We start from the raw sequence: 16,521 nt of genomic DNA, 5'->3' as shown, positions 1-16,521 counted from the left end.
AGACAATCAAGTGATCAACAGCATGAGAATCGATCTATACAATTGGGATACGATGACATGTGTCAACCATGTCAGCGAGTCTGGCATCAAAAGGCATCGCTTCTGTCGACTAATCCATTTTGAAGATATAACATTGCTTAAACCAAGATCGCGGAATTTACTGATGCTGAACCACAGTATACTTCATCTATAATGAGTTGAATGTTGTTTTATGCCACTGTCCACAGTATTACAGCTACTTCTTGGTAGTATGGCAAGGTACCAGTATACTGACCCTAGCAGCTCCTTGCTATGGATCCGAGATATCCAGACATTACCAATAGCCAGGTATGGACAAGCAGAAAGATCAAGTAACAGGATGTGAGGAAGTGAAATTTACACTCCTTGTGCAAATGAAGAAGATTTCAGAAGAACATGATGGTGCTGATTGGATTACACATCATGTATCATATCATTTCTCGGATCCAGAGAGTCAGTTCTCACAGAGAGTATTAGAGAAACACACTTGACTCTGATCTATACTGTTTCCATGGAGATAATTATCCAGCTTCAAGAGTTTGATTTTACTTACAAGGAAACTGCAATTTTCTAATTAGAACACATTATTGTATTGGCAAATGACACGATAATGAGAAAAGATATGAGTTCTGTAGGAATAAAGCAACGCTCTTTAACAGTCTTTTTTTAAAGATCATCTGACAACAGATAAGAGACTCTGACCTAACGATTAATGGACTATCTTTTCCAATTTGTCTTCCTTTCCCTAACCTTCAAGGTGTGCAAACGCCACAACTTTAAGTGATAGTGCATGTGGTGTTACTGGGACACTTACAGATGGTTAAGCAGTGCAGTCTCATCCTCAATTTGATACACAGAGTTTCATTAGAAAGAATAATAAACATGGATACAGTTTTGGGGAACAGTGGAATGCAATTGGCTACCACAAATATGCAAATCTTAAATGATTGCCCATAATCTTTTTCGGTTGAGACAAAACTTATCTCAAAGTGACTTAGTGATGGTACTGTTTGACACATTTAACCTCATTATACACTTTTATCTATGAAGGGGCGGTGGGGGAGCCCAGTGGTTTAAAATGATCGCTTGTCATGCCGAAGACCCAGGTTTAATTCCCCACATGGGTACAATGTGTGAAGCCCATTTCTGTTGTCCCCCGCCATGCTATTGGTGAAATATGGCTAAAAGCAGCTTAAAACCCAACTCATTCACTCACTCATCTATGACACTTCCTTATGCATAAATGCTTAGAATCATCCAAACAGGGTGGGTAAACTAAACACAAAGGTGCATGTATGCACACACATAAACACTGCATATGAAGAATCACATATCACTTGGTATACACCGACATAAATGTTTTGATGTAATGCCCTGCCACAGACACACAACACAGAGACATGCAGCACACAACACACATAGACACACACACACACACACAACACACAGACATGGAGACACACAACACACAGAGACACAGAACACACAGAGACAGTGACACACAACACACACACAGACAACAAACAGAGACACCCACCACACAACACAGAGACACACACGACACACAGAGATACACAACAGACACACAACACAGAGACACACAACACACAGAGATGCACCACACAACACACATAGACACACAACACACACAGAGACACACACCACAGAGACACCACATGACACAGAGACACACACCACACAGACACGACACACACCACAGACACACTACACAAGACACACAGAGACACACACCACAAAACATAGACACACACCACAGACACACGACACACTGAGACATACAACATACAGAGACACACACCACACAACGCACAGAGTGTGTTTAGTTTTACGCCGCACTCAGCAATATTTCAGCTATATAGAAGTTAGCATACCTGACCACCCAGTTGTAAGCTACAATGGCACCACTGTGCCAGTTTCAGGATACTATGGAACATCATGAGCATGAACATCGATCTGCGCAATTGGGATCCGATGACATATGTCAACCAAGTCAGCGAGCCTGACCACCCGATCCCGTTAGTCGCCTCTTACGACAAGCATGGGTAACTGAAGGTTCATTCTAACCCGAACCTTCACGGGTGCACACCACACACGCACGCATGCACGCACGCACACACCGCACGCACAGCAGCAGCGATTATTTGCACAAGAGGTTTTGAATTGTATAAAAGTGAAATATCATATGATTTGAACACTGGATTTCGTTTATACAATTTAGAAGTCACAAAGTACAGTATATTACTGTAGATAAGCTGATCTCATAGATAAGCCGACCCCCAAACTTGACCCTTTAAATCAGTACCAAAATGGTATGTTTCGTGCATAAACCGACACCCCCGAGATGGGGTCCTAATCATGACCACCTCAGACCACAAGACAACTGGCAGTTACCGATAATTATAACTTCATTCCACATCATTCACAGCAAATCACACTCTACTATTTTTTGCCCAGCAAAGTAAAAGAAAAATAATTCATACCAAATGTTGTAAACCTCACATCCAATTACATACAATGCACTTTGCTGACATCAATCATATGACTAGAGTAGAAAAATCTCATTTCAAATTTCACTAGACCATGGCCTTTTGAATTGCCAATGTATAAATCAATAATGTTATTCAATTTTTGCAATTTACTTCAACTGGCATCTGCCTTGCCCAATGTTATAAAAAATTCTATTGATATTTGTGGAACTTTGTTACATCACAGTTTATGGCAGTGTGAAAACTGTGCAACAGTTTGGACCTCTATCATGAGAAATAGCACAATTGGCTCATGATGAGTTTGTACTGCTTCAATGATGCAGTGGATGCTCTATGTTTCCTGACAGGCCAGGGTGATACAAAATATGTAATGGAGGTTTTTTGTCACCTTCACTATGTTGGATCATGTTCTAGCTGCAGACTGAACAAAAGTTGCCATTCTAAAGCAACAATCACTTCAAGATATGTGCAAGTATCAGCTATTCTGTAGTAATGAACTTTCTTGGAAGAGGTAACAGAGACCTCTCTAAGCCTGGCTCTGTCACAGTGCACAGAGGCTAAAAAGGAGCATATGAATCACTGTCACTTCTGTCAATTCAAAAAGTAAATGGTCATCCTCTGGGATGAAAGACAACCCATTGAGATAATCCAAATTTAATTCTATTTGCCTTGATGTTATTAATAATGTCATATCAGTTATTTCAAAATATTTTCCTGCCACTTTTTAGATCCCTTTTCTCTATCTATCTCCTGGGAAAATCAGAACAGTTGGCATTCTTTCTCACAGGATATCTCTTTCACTATAGACTCTGACATTAAGCATGATAAATCAAATGTGTCAATGCCTTATGTGTATTGATATTTTTTATCTCACAGTGCAATTAATTAGAAAGAATACTTCACTACATTAAGGATGAAGTTATATAAAATTTTGAAATTATACAGAATTTGTCAACATTTTAAAGAAAATTGTTTTAGCATTGCTACATTTTTAGCTATTTTGGATGATTGTCTTTACTGCTAACCACCAAATCAACAAAATATTTTGCCAGGTTAATACAACACATTCAGATCAATTCTTGTACTTACAAATATTAGACATTAAAATATCATTTCTTTCCCTAAATGGCGACATCATGCTATTTCAGAGTAACAACAGGTGCTTGTTTCTTGCTTTTCACTTCGTAACATGTTAGCAACACTGTAATGTTCTTATGTACATAACTTAATGTTATAAATATTGCTGAAAGTCCAGATGTTCGAAACATGAAAATTCCTGTGCGTTGTTTCAGCATTGCAATTGTCATACATTTACAAATAAACACAAAATCTTCTGTACCAGTAAGCTTTTCACTTACAAAACTTCAAACCTTTCTATCCAGATATCACCAAGAAAAATGCCTCACATATGATACGTCAAGATTATCAAAAAGGTTCCTTACATACCTTTCAGTTTTAAGTTGCATGTTCACTGTGAACTGAACAGCTCCTGGTTGATAGTTAATTTTGGTGATATTTCAGACATGTTATCAGCCACACCTAAATGTATTATTTTAATCTTCAAACATAACTGTAAACTATAGACAGATGGTTTTGTGTTACAAAGTAATTGATCCTCTGACTGGTAGCCAGTGTAGTGAATGTATAATTCAGTAAAGACAAGACCAGGTGCCGCTAACCTTTCTACAAATTGACTGAATATAGCTACAAAAATTATTTGTCAGTAATAAAGCCCCTAATACAGTATTTGAAACAACCAAAGTGTCATGTCATGGATCACGCCGAAGACCCGGGTTCGAATCCCCACATGGGTACAATGAATGAAGCCCATTTCTGGTGTCCCCCGCCGTGATATTGCTGGAATATTGCTAAAAGTGGCGTAAAACCAAACTCAGTCAGTCAGTCAGTCATGTCATGGATATTTCTAGCATATTGATCAGCATGACATGCCAATATCTGAAAACTGTATAGAACTAAGAGAAAGCATGTATCCCACTTCTCTCTATGAACCAGACTCAAGTCCCTGTCATCAAGTATACTTGGAAGGAATCAATATATTTTACATTCAACTATCTTGATTTGACCTTGTTGTCGGAACTGAAGGACACTTGTGTTCTGTAATTTCCTTCAACTGAATCGTGTAACAAGAGTAGCAAGTAGGTCAATGAGGATTTGTGAATGAATCTAACTGATTTTATCAATATCGGTTTAATCATGTTGATTTGTGGCCCATTTCCTGGACTGAAAAATTGTACAAGTTTTGAGCATACCACGACCTAAAATATGAGGCGATAGGGTGTATGTGTTCAGTTTATAATTCTTTTCTTTGTGTTTAAACTAAACCTTTCCTAAATAATCAGAGTTGAGAATAATCACAGAACGGCAGTAACAATAACAGATTAAACAACCCGGGATGTAAAGGTTATACTTGAGCCCGTAAGAGCGAGGATTTATCAGTGAATTTCAAACCAAGTGCCCTTGGCAGGTAAAGTGAGAAAAACTTATTTTGTGCAAAATTGGGATTTCATAAAAGTCAATATCAATAATTAATGTGGTATTTCAATGTTGCGTTTAATACAAAAATTCCTCTTCCTCTGGTCCTCGTGAAATATGAGTCGGCTCCACAAAGCCATATATTTGGTATAACTATATTAACTAAATTGGGAACTTCTTTTATTACACTTTAAGGTATCTTTACTGACATTTGCTTCAGACTTGGGGTCAAATATCAGCCCGAGAGCAGGTGTATAGTTACATCCCCGAAGAAAACAGTATTGTTAGGTCGCATATTGTTACAAAATGATACACATATACATTGTAAATGTGACATATGTATGTAGCTTGTTTAAGAGGTCTCAAGCTACTGTTCTATATATCAATCTGGACACTAAACTACTAAATATGTCTTAGCTTAGTTTTTATTCATTCCTGCAGTTAAGGATCCTTTACAAGATGTTAAATTGTGCCAGTTCCTAGCTACAATGTTACCGCTGTGCCAGTTCCTAGCTACAATGGCACCTCTGTGCCAGTGCCAGTTCCTAGCTACAATGTTACTGCTGTGCCAGTTCCTAGCTACAATGTTACCGCTGTGCCAGTTCCTAGCTACAATTTTACCGCTGTGCCAGTTCCAAGCTACAATGTTACCGCTGTGCCAGTTCCAAGCTACAATGGCACCTCTGTGCCAGTTCCTGGCACCGCCTGTGCCAGTTCCAAGCTACAATGGCACCTCTGTGCCAGTTCCAAGCTACAATGTTACCGCTGTGCCAGTTCCAGCTACAATGGCACCTCTGTGCCAGTTCCAAGCTACAATGGCACCTCTGTGCCAGTTCCAAGCTACAATGGCACCACTGTGCCAGTTCCAGCTACAATGGCACCGTGCCAGTTCCTTAGCTAATGGCACCTCTGTGCCAGTTCCAGTAGCTACAATGGCACCTCTGTGCCAGTTCCAGCTTAGCAATGTTACCGCTGTGCCAGTTCCAGTTCAATGGCACCTCTGTGCCACCAATACAATGGCACCTCTGTGCCAGTTCCAAGCCACAATGGCACCGCTGTGCCAGTTCCAGCTACAATGGCACCTCTGTGCCAGTTCCAAGCTACAATGGCACCTCTGTGCCAGTTCCAAGCCACAATGGCACCGCTGTGCCAGTTCCAAGCCACAATGGCACCGCTGTGCCAGTTCCAAGCCACAATGGCACCTCTGTGCCAGTTCCAAGCCACAATGGCACCGCTGTGCCAGTTCCAAGCCACAATGGCACCGCTGTGCCAGTTCCAAGCCACAATGACACCACTGTGCCAGTTCCAAGCCACAATGACACCGCTGTGCCAGTTCCAAGCCACAATGGCACCGCTGTGCCAGTTCCAAGCCACAATGGCACCGCTGTGCCAGTTCCAAGCCACAATGGCACCCATGTGCAGTTCGCTGTGCCAGTTCCAAGCCACAATGGCACCGCTGTGCCAGTTCCAAGCCACAATGGCACCGCTGTGCCAGTTCCAAGCCACAATGGCACCACTGTGCCAGTTCCAAGCCACAATGGCACCGCTGTGCCAGTTCCAAGCCACAATGGCACCGCTGTGCCAGTTCCAAGCCACAATGGCACCACTGTGCCAGTTCCAAGCCACAATGGCACCACTGTGCCAGTTCCAAGCCACAATGGCACCGCTGTGCCAGTTCCAAGCTACAATGGCACCTCTGTGCCAGTTCCAAGCTACAATGGCACCTCTGTGCCAGTTCCAAGCTACAATGGCACCACTGTGCCAGTTCATAGCTACAATGGCACCTCTGTGCCAGTTCCAAGCTACAATGGCACCTCTGTGTCAGATCCAAGCTACAATGCCACCGCTGTGCCAGTTCCATGCCACAATGGCACCGCTGTGCCAGTTCCAAGCCACAATGGCACCACTTTTCCAGTTCTAAGCTACAATGGCAGTGCCAGTTTCAGGATACTATGGAACTAATTGATCGGTCATTCATGACTTGTGGACAACTAAATATGGTCCCAGTAGGTCCAAGGAATCAGGAGAATGTAAAACAACAGTCATGGAGAGTTTTAAAAATTCATTTGTAATCACCATCAATACTCCACAGTTTGTATCCACTATCCGGCCTACTTCCAGTCAGTTTGCAATGTAGTCGCTATATATAACCAACCAATCATGACCTGACCTGCACCCAGCAAGAGGGAAACCAACAGGTACTTTGACCAATCACAAAATGGCAATATTTCCCATGTAACAAATGCCACAGCCTTTGCACCCTGGAGTCACAAGCCTCTGTCGTGCTGCTGACTAAGGTTGTGTCTTGGTGTTTTCATTACATTATCAGTTCCGGAAAATCTTACCTGATATTGTGCCTTCAAAGGATTTGATAAGCGTTTCCATCTTTGTCTCGCTTTTCCACCTTATCGTCCCCAGTCGCTGAACACTTCCAAGCTGAGTGCCTGATTAGTCAAAAGAAACGGGGATGATGAAGTTACATTCTTCACAAACATGTGTACATAAACCACATAGCAAAAAACAATCAGTAAAATCTGAATACAGCAAAGACAATGGAAAACTTGGGGAATAATGGATACAGTTTCATGACACAAATCATGAACACAAAGTTAATCATATTTCAGAGAAAAAAGGTAGCGTACTGATTTAAAATCTATATATTGAGAACACTTAAAAACACACACAGTAATGTAATTTATAAACTGCTTTCTGTAAAGTAAAAAGATATTAACGCTTTGCGTTCTGGGTAAGTGATGCCGAGTGAAAGCGAGCTGGTAATGCTTCGCTATCAGCAATATCGAAGCTAGTATGGCGCTGCCTGCAAATAATTAAGTCCTAACCAGACAATGGTCAGGTATCAACAGCATAAGGCGATCATCCACTCAATTGAAGATATGCGATGACATGTGTCAAATCTCGAAGAGTTTTAGCGAGCCTGATCCACGCATCCTGCTAATCTCTTTGTCCTGAGTTATCCTTGTACTGGATTTCAATATGTAAAGGCTGCCATGAAATAGGGGATCATTGCTGACTGGCATAAACATCATTCACTTCATGTGAGGAGATATGGCTCTCACGCTGCTCTTTGAAGCAATATTCCAGCAATGGATACCACGGTGGGGAACACCAGAAGCTGGTGTACACGGATGTACCCATGTCAGAAATCGAACCTGCCCTGGCATGGCGATAGCTAATGCTTGTGAACCATTAAGGCATACCACACACCGCCCACATTCACTTTATGTGACAAGGGCTCTACAGCCTATACCTTTTCATGAAACAGCAAATGCAGATCTGTTGGTATCAACCGGTGGAATGGCGGATACCGTCTTCAGCGCATTTCAAATCAGCTAACGAGCATCGTAAACTGGTCACAAAGCTGTCAGCGACAGAAGTAGTTGCGCAGTTATATACCGTTAATGAATAATGTAACGCGCCTTTGATAACAATTAAGTGTCGGCGAAATGAGACATACTTAGTGTTCAGATTTATTTAGTTGAGCCAGTTTTACGATATCGTAAATTAAATAATCATTAGCTAGTCCATTCAGTTCAACCATTGCTCTGTATTTGAATCATATTTTATTCAGACTTCAATCAACGGCCAATGTAGTGTTGCGCTGCGTAGTATAATCGCGTCCGCGAAATGGAATGAAGTTGATTCATTTGAATGATGAAGTGTTAAGTTTCAAGAAAAGGAAATGAACACGCAAAGAGAAAACTAGGGTGATTACCTTCATAGCAGTTTCCTGAGTAAGCTTTGTTGATTTGCCGTTATCCTTCATTACTGATCGTATCGATGTATTGATTCGATCCATCTTTCAAAGCAAACAGTCAATAAAGAATCTCGGTGTTCAGGCGTAATAAATTCGCCATGGTAGAATCAATAGAAGAGTGCTATAGCCATAAAATGATATCATTTGTTGCGCCAGAAGGGAATGCTTTTCGCCCCGCAAAATTTAGCGAAATAAGGAGTGAATAGTCTTCTTATGAAACCGGTTCGGTTACGTTGGTGAAGAAAGTGCCCACGGTAATTTCGATCCGGATGAAGAAATTTTATGGAATGGTTGTTGAGTTCTAAGCCTTTAAAAGAAATAGATTCTCGATCAAAAACGGTAAAATATCCTCGATTCCGGTTTTAAAGGTCGGTTTCCCTAAATATTAACGACAATGATAGAATGATGAGGTTCCATCTGCGCTATGCATGATTCTACTGGTGAATTTTGATGATCATATGATAGTGGTTTGGTGAGAAGCGCGCAAATACTATGAGGACTCCACTCTTTATGGATTTATGGGATACCTAGGTTTCGTTCGAGTACCAGATATAGAGTCATACACCATGTCTGTTCGGCGGAGTGTCACTGTATGTTAGAATATCTACGGAATAATAGGTTCTATGGTCGGGAAAGAGTTTTGATATCGAAATGGAACGGTTTTGATTTCGAACATATGAAGATTCGCCAGATCATCTCAGTAATGATTACCGAATTTATTATCTCGAAGAGGTGGAATGGTGCGGCGGCGAATTTTTGAAAGTTGACCAGATTCAGCAAACATTTTCAATGATCCTTCGAAAGAGATTCCGAGTCGCGCCGATCCAAGAATCAGAGAAAACATTTCATGTCATGTATAAAGCCGGATTCAAACGAACAAAGGCAAACAGGAGTTTGAGAAACCGCGATCGATCCCCTAATAGATAGCGTTGTTTCACCATCGGCAGAATCGTCGAATCGTTCAAAACCGGTCAACCCAATATTCCGGAAATCAACCGTTCAATCGTCAGCCTGAATTTTAAAGCCGTTACTTTCAACAAAACCGTCACTCGAGTAGTCGATTGAACCATCGCAGAGCCAAGTAATCCCAAAAGTTCGAAGTGATCGGTATCATGCAACGAAGTTCAGCGTTTCGTTTAAACATTGAAGTCATGGAACCCAAACAATGAAACGCGTAACCAAAGGGTCATAAAACCCGCATGAAATGTCATCGTTCAAATTAATTTGGTCCGTTGAAGATCGGAAGTGCGAGGGTGAAAATGGAACGTCCCTTACGGGAATGGTATCCCCCAGCTCCAGAAGGAATAAATGCAACATTCATTTGCCAATGTTCATGCACGATCAACGTTTGCTGAATTGGTATTGATTTTCCGAACCCGGCAGTCCCATTGTTGATCGTCGATCTGCGTCTGCAAATGAATCCTGTTGAACGCTTTTGTTATCCTGCTTAAATGATAAACAATCATTTTTCAACATCTTCCGTTATTCCCTAGGGTAATAGCTTCATGAAGTTAGCAATCACAGCACCCATTTCCCCTGCGAGCTGCCTGCAGAAGTCGCATGCCATTGATGCACAATTCAACCAGTTCATCTTGAACAAACTCATCGATGGATGGCAAACGCCCGCTTCCTGCCTGATTTGAAGGATACCGACCAAAATGAAACGGCAACCGGATACCTGGGATCTTCGGGTAGTAATCTTCCATTCCATTCAGCGTTTTGTTACCTTTAGCCATGAACGACTTTTCAAATTAGCGCATTGATTGAATTGATTGAATAGCTTCAATTAGCCTTGTTCAAATTCAACAATATGATATAATATGCTTTTGTCTTTGTGAACATCTGTGATTGAAAGTTATCCGCTTATAAAGCAGTAACTTTATATCGATCATGCTTCGAATTATCACGGAATAGTGATATTGAGAGTGACACTTTGAGTCAGATTACTCGGTATTGGGTGTCTGATTTTCGCGACTATACCAGTGGTTGGTACGATTCCTGAGAGCATTGAGGTTGTTTCTCATTCCAAGAATTTCAACGAACCGAATCGAAACATCCTCGGTTTTCCTTGGCAGCCCTGGTGGTAACAAAATGCCAACCCTCAGCCTAAGCCTGCTCCTGCCTCCTGGCGGTTTATAGTCATCCTTATGAAGGCTCGTACATGTAAATGAGGGGTATACTCAACGTTCACAATAAACGGTATTCGTCGTCAATACGGCCATTCATTTCATTGAATGAGATGCATCAGTCGGCTACGGTCCCCATTATGGTCGGGTTTCAACTATGGAAGGGAATTGAGATCATGGGCGGAAATATTCGTTTCGGCCCTAAAATTTCTTCAATGGGGTGAGGTTGATTAGTAGATGAGCACCCTGATTTTGCGCATGATCTGGCGAATTGATCGGTGAGTTGTGATTTATCGAAATGGAAGCTCACGAGGGTATCCCATGCGGTATTCAAACCAGATTTTCTTATGCATTCGAAGATCTTTTGAACTGGTTGTGTTCATCGCGCCTTTCATGAGTAAAATTGTTCAAGTCGAATTAGAATCCACCATTGGCCCGATGAACCCATATTTGTTTCAGCTGGATTTATAAAGAATAAACATAGAATGAAATGCAATAGCGACTTTCGATTGAGCAGTTGAAAGCAACGCCACCGATCTTCTTTTTCTTCAGTCGGCAACCGTTTCGATGAATCCAGTTTGAAGCTTTTCGCCCTTCACTTTCCACTTCAGCGAATCATTCGCTGGAGCTTTCGTTTATAATGAGGGAGGCCTGGTCAAGTTCCTTCCATGAGGTTTGTGTATTCGCGGGCGAGCATTTGCCATGCCGGCGATGGTGTTTTGTTCTCGCGCTTTCACCGTTAACAGGTAGTTCATTTCGGTGTCGACCCGTCAAGAGGAACGCTGGAATATTGCAGCCGCCCGTTCCATGGTTTTCTTTTGGTCACTTTTCTTCCGATATAGCGAAGTCTTGTCGACTTTCTGCATTTCGCGATGCAATGGCGCGCGAACAAATGGTCCCATCTCTTAGAAGAAATGGAAGCGCACGAAATTCTGGCGATGATAACAGCGAGAATTGAACACCGGTGATCGGAGGTCAGGATTTACGCCGTATCGTGTCCGTATCGGCGAGCTGGATCCAGGATAATAACAGCCACGAAAACGCAGGGATTGACAAACCAACTGTCGGCCACGAATAATAGGTAGCATCCGTTCGTAAATCAACAGACTTTGTGGCCGAGTAGTGTTCTTTGACTTCGAGAACCGTCAAAACCGTTTGTAAGTCCCGTTCTACAGTTCATTCCGTTTCGAAAACAGTTTCTATCCGGCATTTGCGAAATGCGATCGGTATTATGTTGTGGTGGCGTCAGTGAAATGAGTCCCATCCCTACTTTGCGCATCATTTCAACCATAAAACATGAACAAATTAGCATGTCAGATTAAAAAGTGATTGACGTAAAAATTACAGTAATAATGATGAAGAAAGACCATACACTGTACTCAGTGCCATATTTAATAACATGATTTACACCGTAATGTATTCGCCCTAATATGCACACTGGCAACATGGAATTTGACATATGTAAACCACAAATGAGTTAAATCTATCGTCAGAGATAGATGAGCCACGAAAACATTAGTACAAACATCAATGGAAAATTATAAAAAAATGTTGCAATAAAAGTTGCTAGCCAAATATATTTATAAAAATCATTTACGGATCAGTATGGAAGTAGGTCAGGAGCACTTTCTGGTGAAGGGTACTCAATACAATGAATACGGTAATCATAACACGGCCTGTTTTTAAACCTCAGAATCATTTGGATACATGTAAAGTTGTACCAACCTTGCTGCAAAACTATCAAATTGCAGATTAATGCAAGTATACCGCAAAAAATAGTTACTGTTTTTTTAAAAAAAACATACAAGTACACAGCTTGTATTAAGAAAACATTCAGAGAAATAGCATAACATCTGAGAGGGCAGGATAATCTTACTGCAATGTGTAGTGAAGCCCACAGAGGATTACCATGTTAAAATCAATACAGGAATAGAAGCAGTATTAAAAATTCATGCTGTCAAAGCAGAACAACCATGTTGAATTTGTTGCAAGAAATAACACAATTCAGTCTGCTATAGCCTTATTTGGGAATAGCATTGATATAAATAAATAAAGTATGTCTGAGTTTTAAAATAGAATAACATAAAACCTAAATACTGCCTAAAGGCTAAGTGATTGTATACCGGTACATGTGTTTTAGGAAATTCACATTACATCTATACTTTCCTAAACTTCTTTGGAAGCACCAGCAACAAAGGTCATGCTTACAATGCTCATCCTTCTATGACTTGTGTTTTACGTCACAATCAGCAATATTTCAGCCATGGAAGCCTGTATGTAATGAAGGCAATCTAGAGTGAGGGAGTATGGTTTTACACCACGTTTAGCAATATTCCTGCAATATTACAGCAGGAAACACCGTAAATGGGCTTCACACGATGTACCCATGTGGGGAATTGAACCTAGGCCATTGGCGTGACGAGTGAACGCTTTAACCACTAGGCTATCCCACTGCCCCGACAGTCTAGAGATTGAAAAGATGAGCAGTGTTGAGCAATGAGCAAATAAATCCACCAAGTCACCAAAGCTGGCCTCCTGATCTAATTTTTTGTCTTATGACAAGCATACATTGTTTGCTACATAGCGGCATAATCTACATAATTTTATATTCATATTGATCATTAATGCTGTTTTTTTAATTGTCCAGACATATGTTTTACAAATGAAAAGTCACCATTGAGCTGATAATAAAGAAGATATTCATAATGCATAAGAATCAAACAGATCATAATGTCCACCAACATGCCAATTGGAAAATGTGTGACTGAAATAACATTGGAAATGGGTTAATCATTAGCTATCCCAGAATGCACTGGTAACTGCAGTAGTAATAATAAACACACATGTAGTCACATTTTTATCATACAAAATTCCCAACTACCATCACAGATTACCAAAATCAGGATAATATTGAAACGCTAACACAAAACGTACAAGGAATCATGTTCCTACTTACAAATTTAATCTAAGAAGGGAGAGAAAATTTACTATTCAATGTATGCAGCTGTTCTTAACCATATTTATTTTGGTCTAGTTTGTGAATATAACTGCTTAAAATTGGTTTGTTTATTGTTTAATGCTGTTTTAAGCAACATTCCAGCTATAGAAGGTCTATAAACTATCAGGACTGGACCAGACACTCCAGTGATTGTCATCCAGTGAACCGACCCAGGTGGGACATGACGACATGCATTAACCCAGTCAGCAAGTCAGACCGTCTGATCCTGTAAGTCGTCTTTTACAACAAGCATGGCTGTCTAAATATCAATCCTAACCTGCTGCTTAATGTATTCTGATTATTTTGATATCATCATTAGTTGACATTTAGGAAAGTTGTTACTGCAAAAAGCAATGTGTCTCAAAGATTTACTGGCTGTTCAACAGTATTCCAGTTATATCGTGATGAGGCAGCTGGGCGTGGGTGGAAAGCATGAAGTGATGCAGGTCTGGGCAGTTCACCACTTTATGGAACATGCTAGCACTGCTACCAAGAATCAATCAGGACAATCTGGTAGTCAAATCCACTGTCACAGGATTCTGGCAAGCCAAAGGGACACAATTCTGCATAGAAAAAGGTCACCCATGCCTCATTTGACCACTATCCGTTTTGCAACTTACTAAAATCCTATGTCTCAGTTTCTACTTACTTAACATACACCCACAGCAGACTGTCTTTTAGAGAGCTTGAAAATTGCTAACCCCTGTTTAATCTTTCTTTTGAACTACATCCTGCCATTTTACAGACAGTTTAATGCAGTTTGTTTTATCTTGTGTGTCGAATTCATTGTATCAATGCATTATGTGTAAAATGAAAATATTTTACAACTGGCAGATCACCATTATGACGGAGGGGCACTTGGATGACCATGTGGAGAAAGTATTGGCTAATCATGCTGAAGATCTAAGTTTAAATCCTAAGAGAAAACTTAGTCTATAAGCCACTTCTTGTGTTCAACTGATATGGCAGGAATAAATTTAAATATTTTTTTCTGAAATATCAAAGCCACAATCGATTCTTAAAGGACTTAACGTCTGAATACTTTCAATCTGCTTCAAAAGTGACAATCAACATCCCATGTGAGACTACAAACCATTTATTTGAGTTAAACTATTAGTGCACAAAGAGTTGTCTCCCATGTCATACTTTCTTAACTGAACATGACAACAATTATCCTGATTTTGGTTTACAATTCAATATTTGTCCAGCAAAAAGTTAGTTATTTCATTGAAATAACCACACTGTCTAAATGTTCCATTTGGTACCAACAAATATTAAACCCAAAAATGTCTTTCACGAACATTTTACTTTTAAATTATGGAAACAAGATTATGTGGTTATTGTAATGAAATAACTTTCCAGTTGATACAAAGCACATGACAAAAACTCCCGGTCAGCAAAGTAATCACAAAGTCAAAGAAAAATAGCATTAGAAGTTTGTTATTTCATACATACATATTGAATAAATATAAAACAAACAGTAGAAGAATAAAACCTGTTACATTCACATAACCTCAGCATGATATGTTTCCTGACAAGTATGTTATAGCTATTATAGCACATTTACAAGTTTACCATGACACTGCATTGTGTTAGTATCCTCTCTAGCTCTTCATTCTCATGCAAGTGAGACTGTACAATATAGCACGTCAATATCACTGTCTACAGGAATCGGTTGATGTCAATAGGTAAAGCAATTCTCTGTCAACATGCATCCATGCTCCACAGAGACTTGTCACAGATGTCAACATTGTCACTATATACTTAGAGATTTCAATCATGCAGTTAATGTTACTACCTCTAAGGGCCACCTACCTCGGGGGTTCTTTGTCTGCATCATGGCATTATCAACTTGGATGGTCGAGTTGGCGCCATTTCTTGTAAACCTGACTATGTGATATTTTCCATCATTTACACTCTCAAACAGTTCTCCTATTGGATGGTCTGATGTCCCCATGTTGTACACCACGAACACATTTCCATTTACCTGGAAAATGGACCATAATTGTTAACGAAAAAGCAAACATGTGCTCAGGCAAAGGCTTTGAAAACTGGAGAAGAGGCCCTCAACCTCTTTAAACACTCACATTCAAATAATATTTAAAAAAAATATGAAGTCAAGCTCCTGAAATAACACTCTCCTTTCCAGGAAACCTATGTAATTTTCTATCATTACCTCAGTGAGTGAGTAAAATATTGTTTAATGCTAAAAATATATTCAAGTATTTAATGCTTTTGCTATCATTTACTAGAAAGGAAACAATCTTCATTTAGTAGAAAGGAAACATCCTTTTCGCTATTCAAGGCAATCTCATGTACTAGAAAGGAAACATATCCATACTCCATAATTTACTTGATAAAATTAATATTCTATCTATCATTCCATTCACTAGAGTGGTGGTGGGGGTGGAATTAGGTTTAACGTCGTGCTTGAGAATATTTCACTCATATGATGGCAATGTGTATTGCTGCTCTATTAAGCTGCTACCCACTGAGATACCATGCCTCATGAATACCCCACTCAGACACATCTGACTGAGTCTCCAGTGAGACGGTAAACACCTTCCGCGCTTGGGCAAAACCACTACACCGCCTCTCCAGTGA

The 16,521-nt window shown here is 40.3% G+C and overlaps 1 protein-coding gene across 1 annotated transcript in view; it reads right to left on the bottom strand.

Annotated features, from left to right (window-relative positions):
• LOC124286346 (neurexin-3-like) overlaps window positions 1-16,521 on the bottom strand; it is a 131,101-nt gene that overhangs the window by 27,214 nt on the left and 87,366 nt on the right. The window contains 2 exon segments of the mRNA XM_046722707.1: window positions 7,364-7,462; window positions 15,733-15,904. Of these exon segments, the coding sequence (XP_046578663.1) occupies window positions 7,364-7,462; window positions 15,733-15,904 (271 nt within the window).

Source organism: Haliotis rubra, unplaced genomic scaffold (genome assembly GCF_003918875.1).
Source record: "Haliotis rubra isolate DU_JTF1 unplaced genomic scaffold, ASM391887v1 Scf380, whole genome shotgun sequence".
Lineage (NCBI taxonomy): Eukaryota > Metazoa > Mollusca > Gastropoda > Lepetellida > Haliotidae > Haliotis > Haliotis rubra.
Note: the sequence above shows the minus strand (reverse complement) of the source record. Positions and strands in the feature narration are given on the sequence as shown.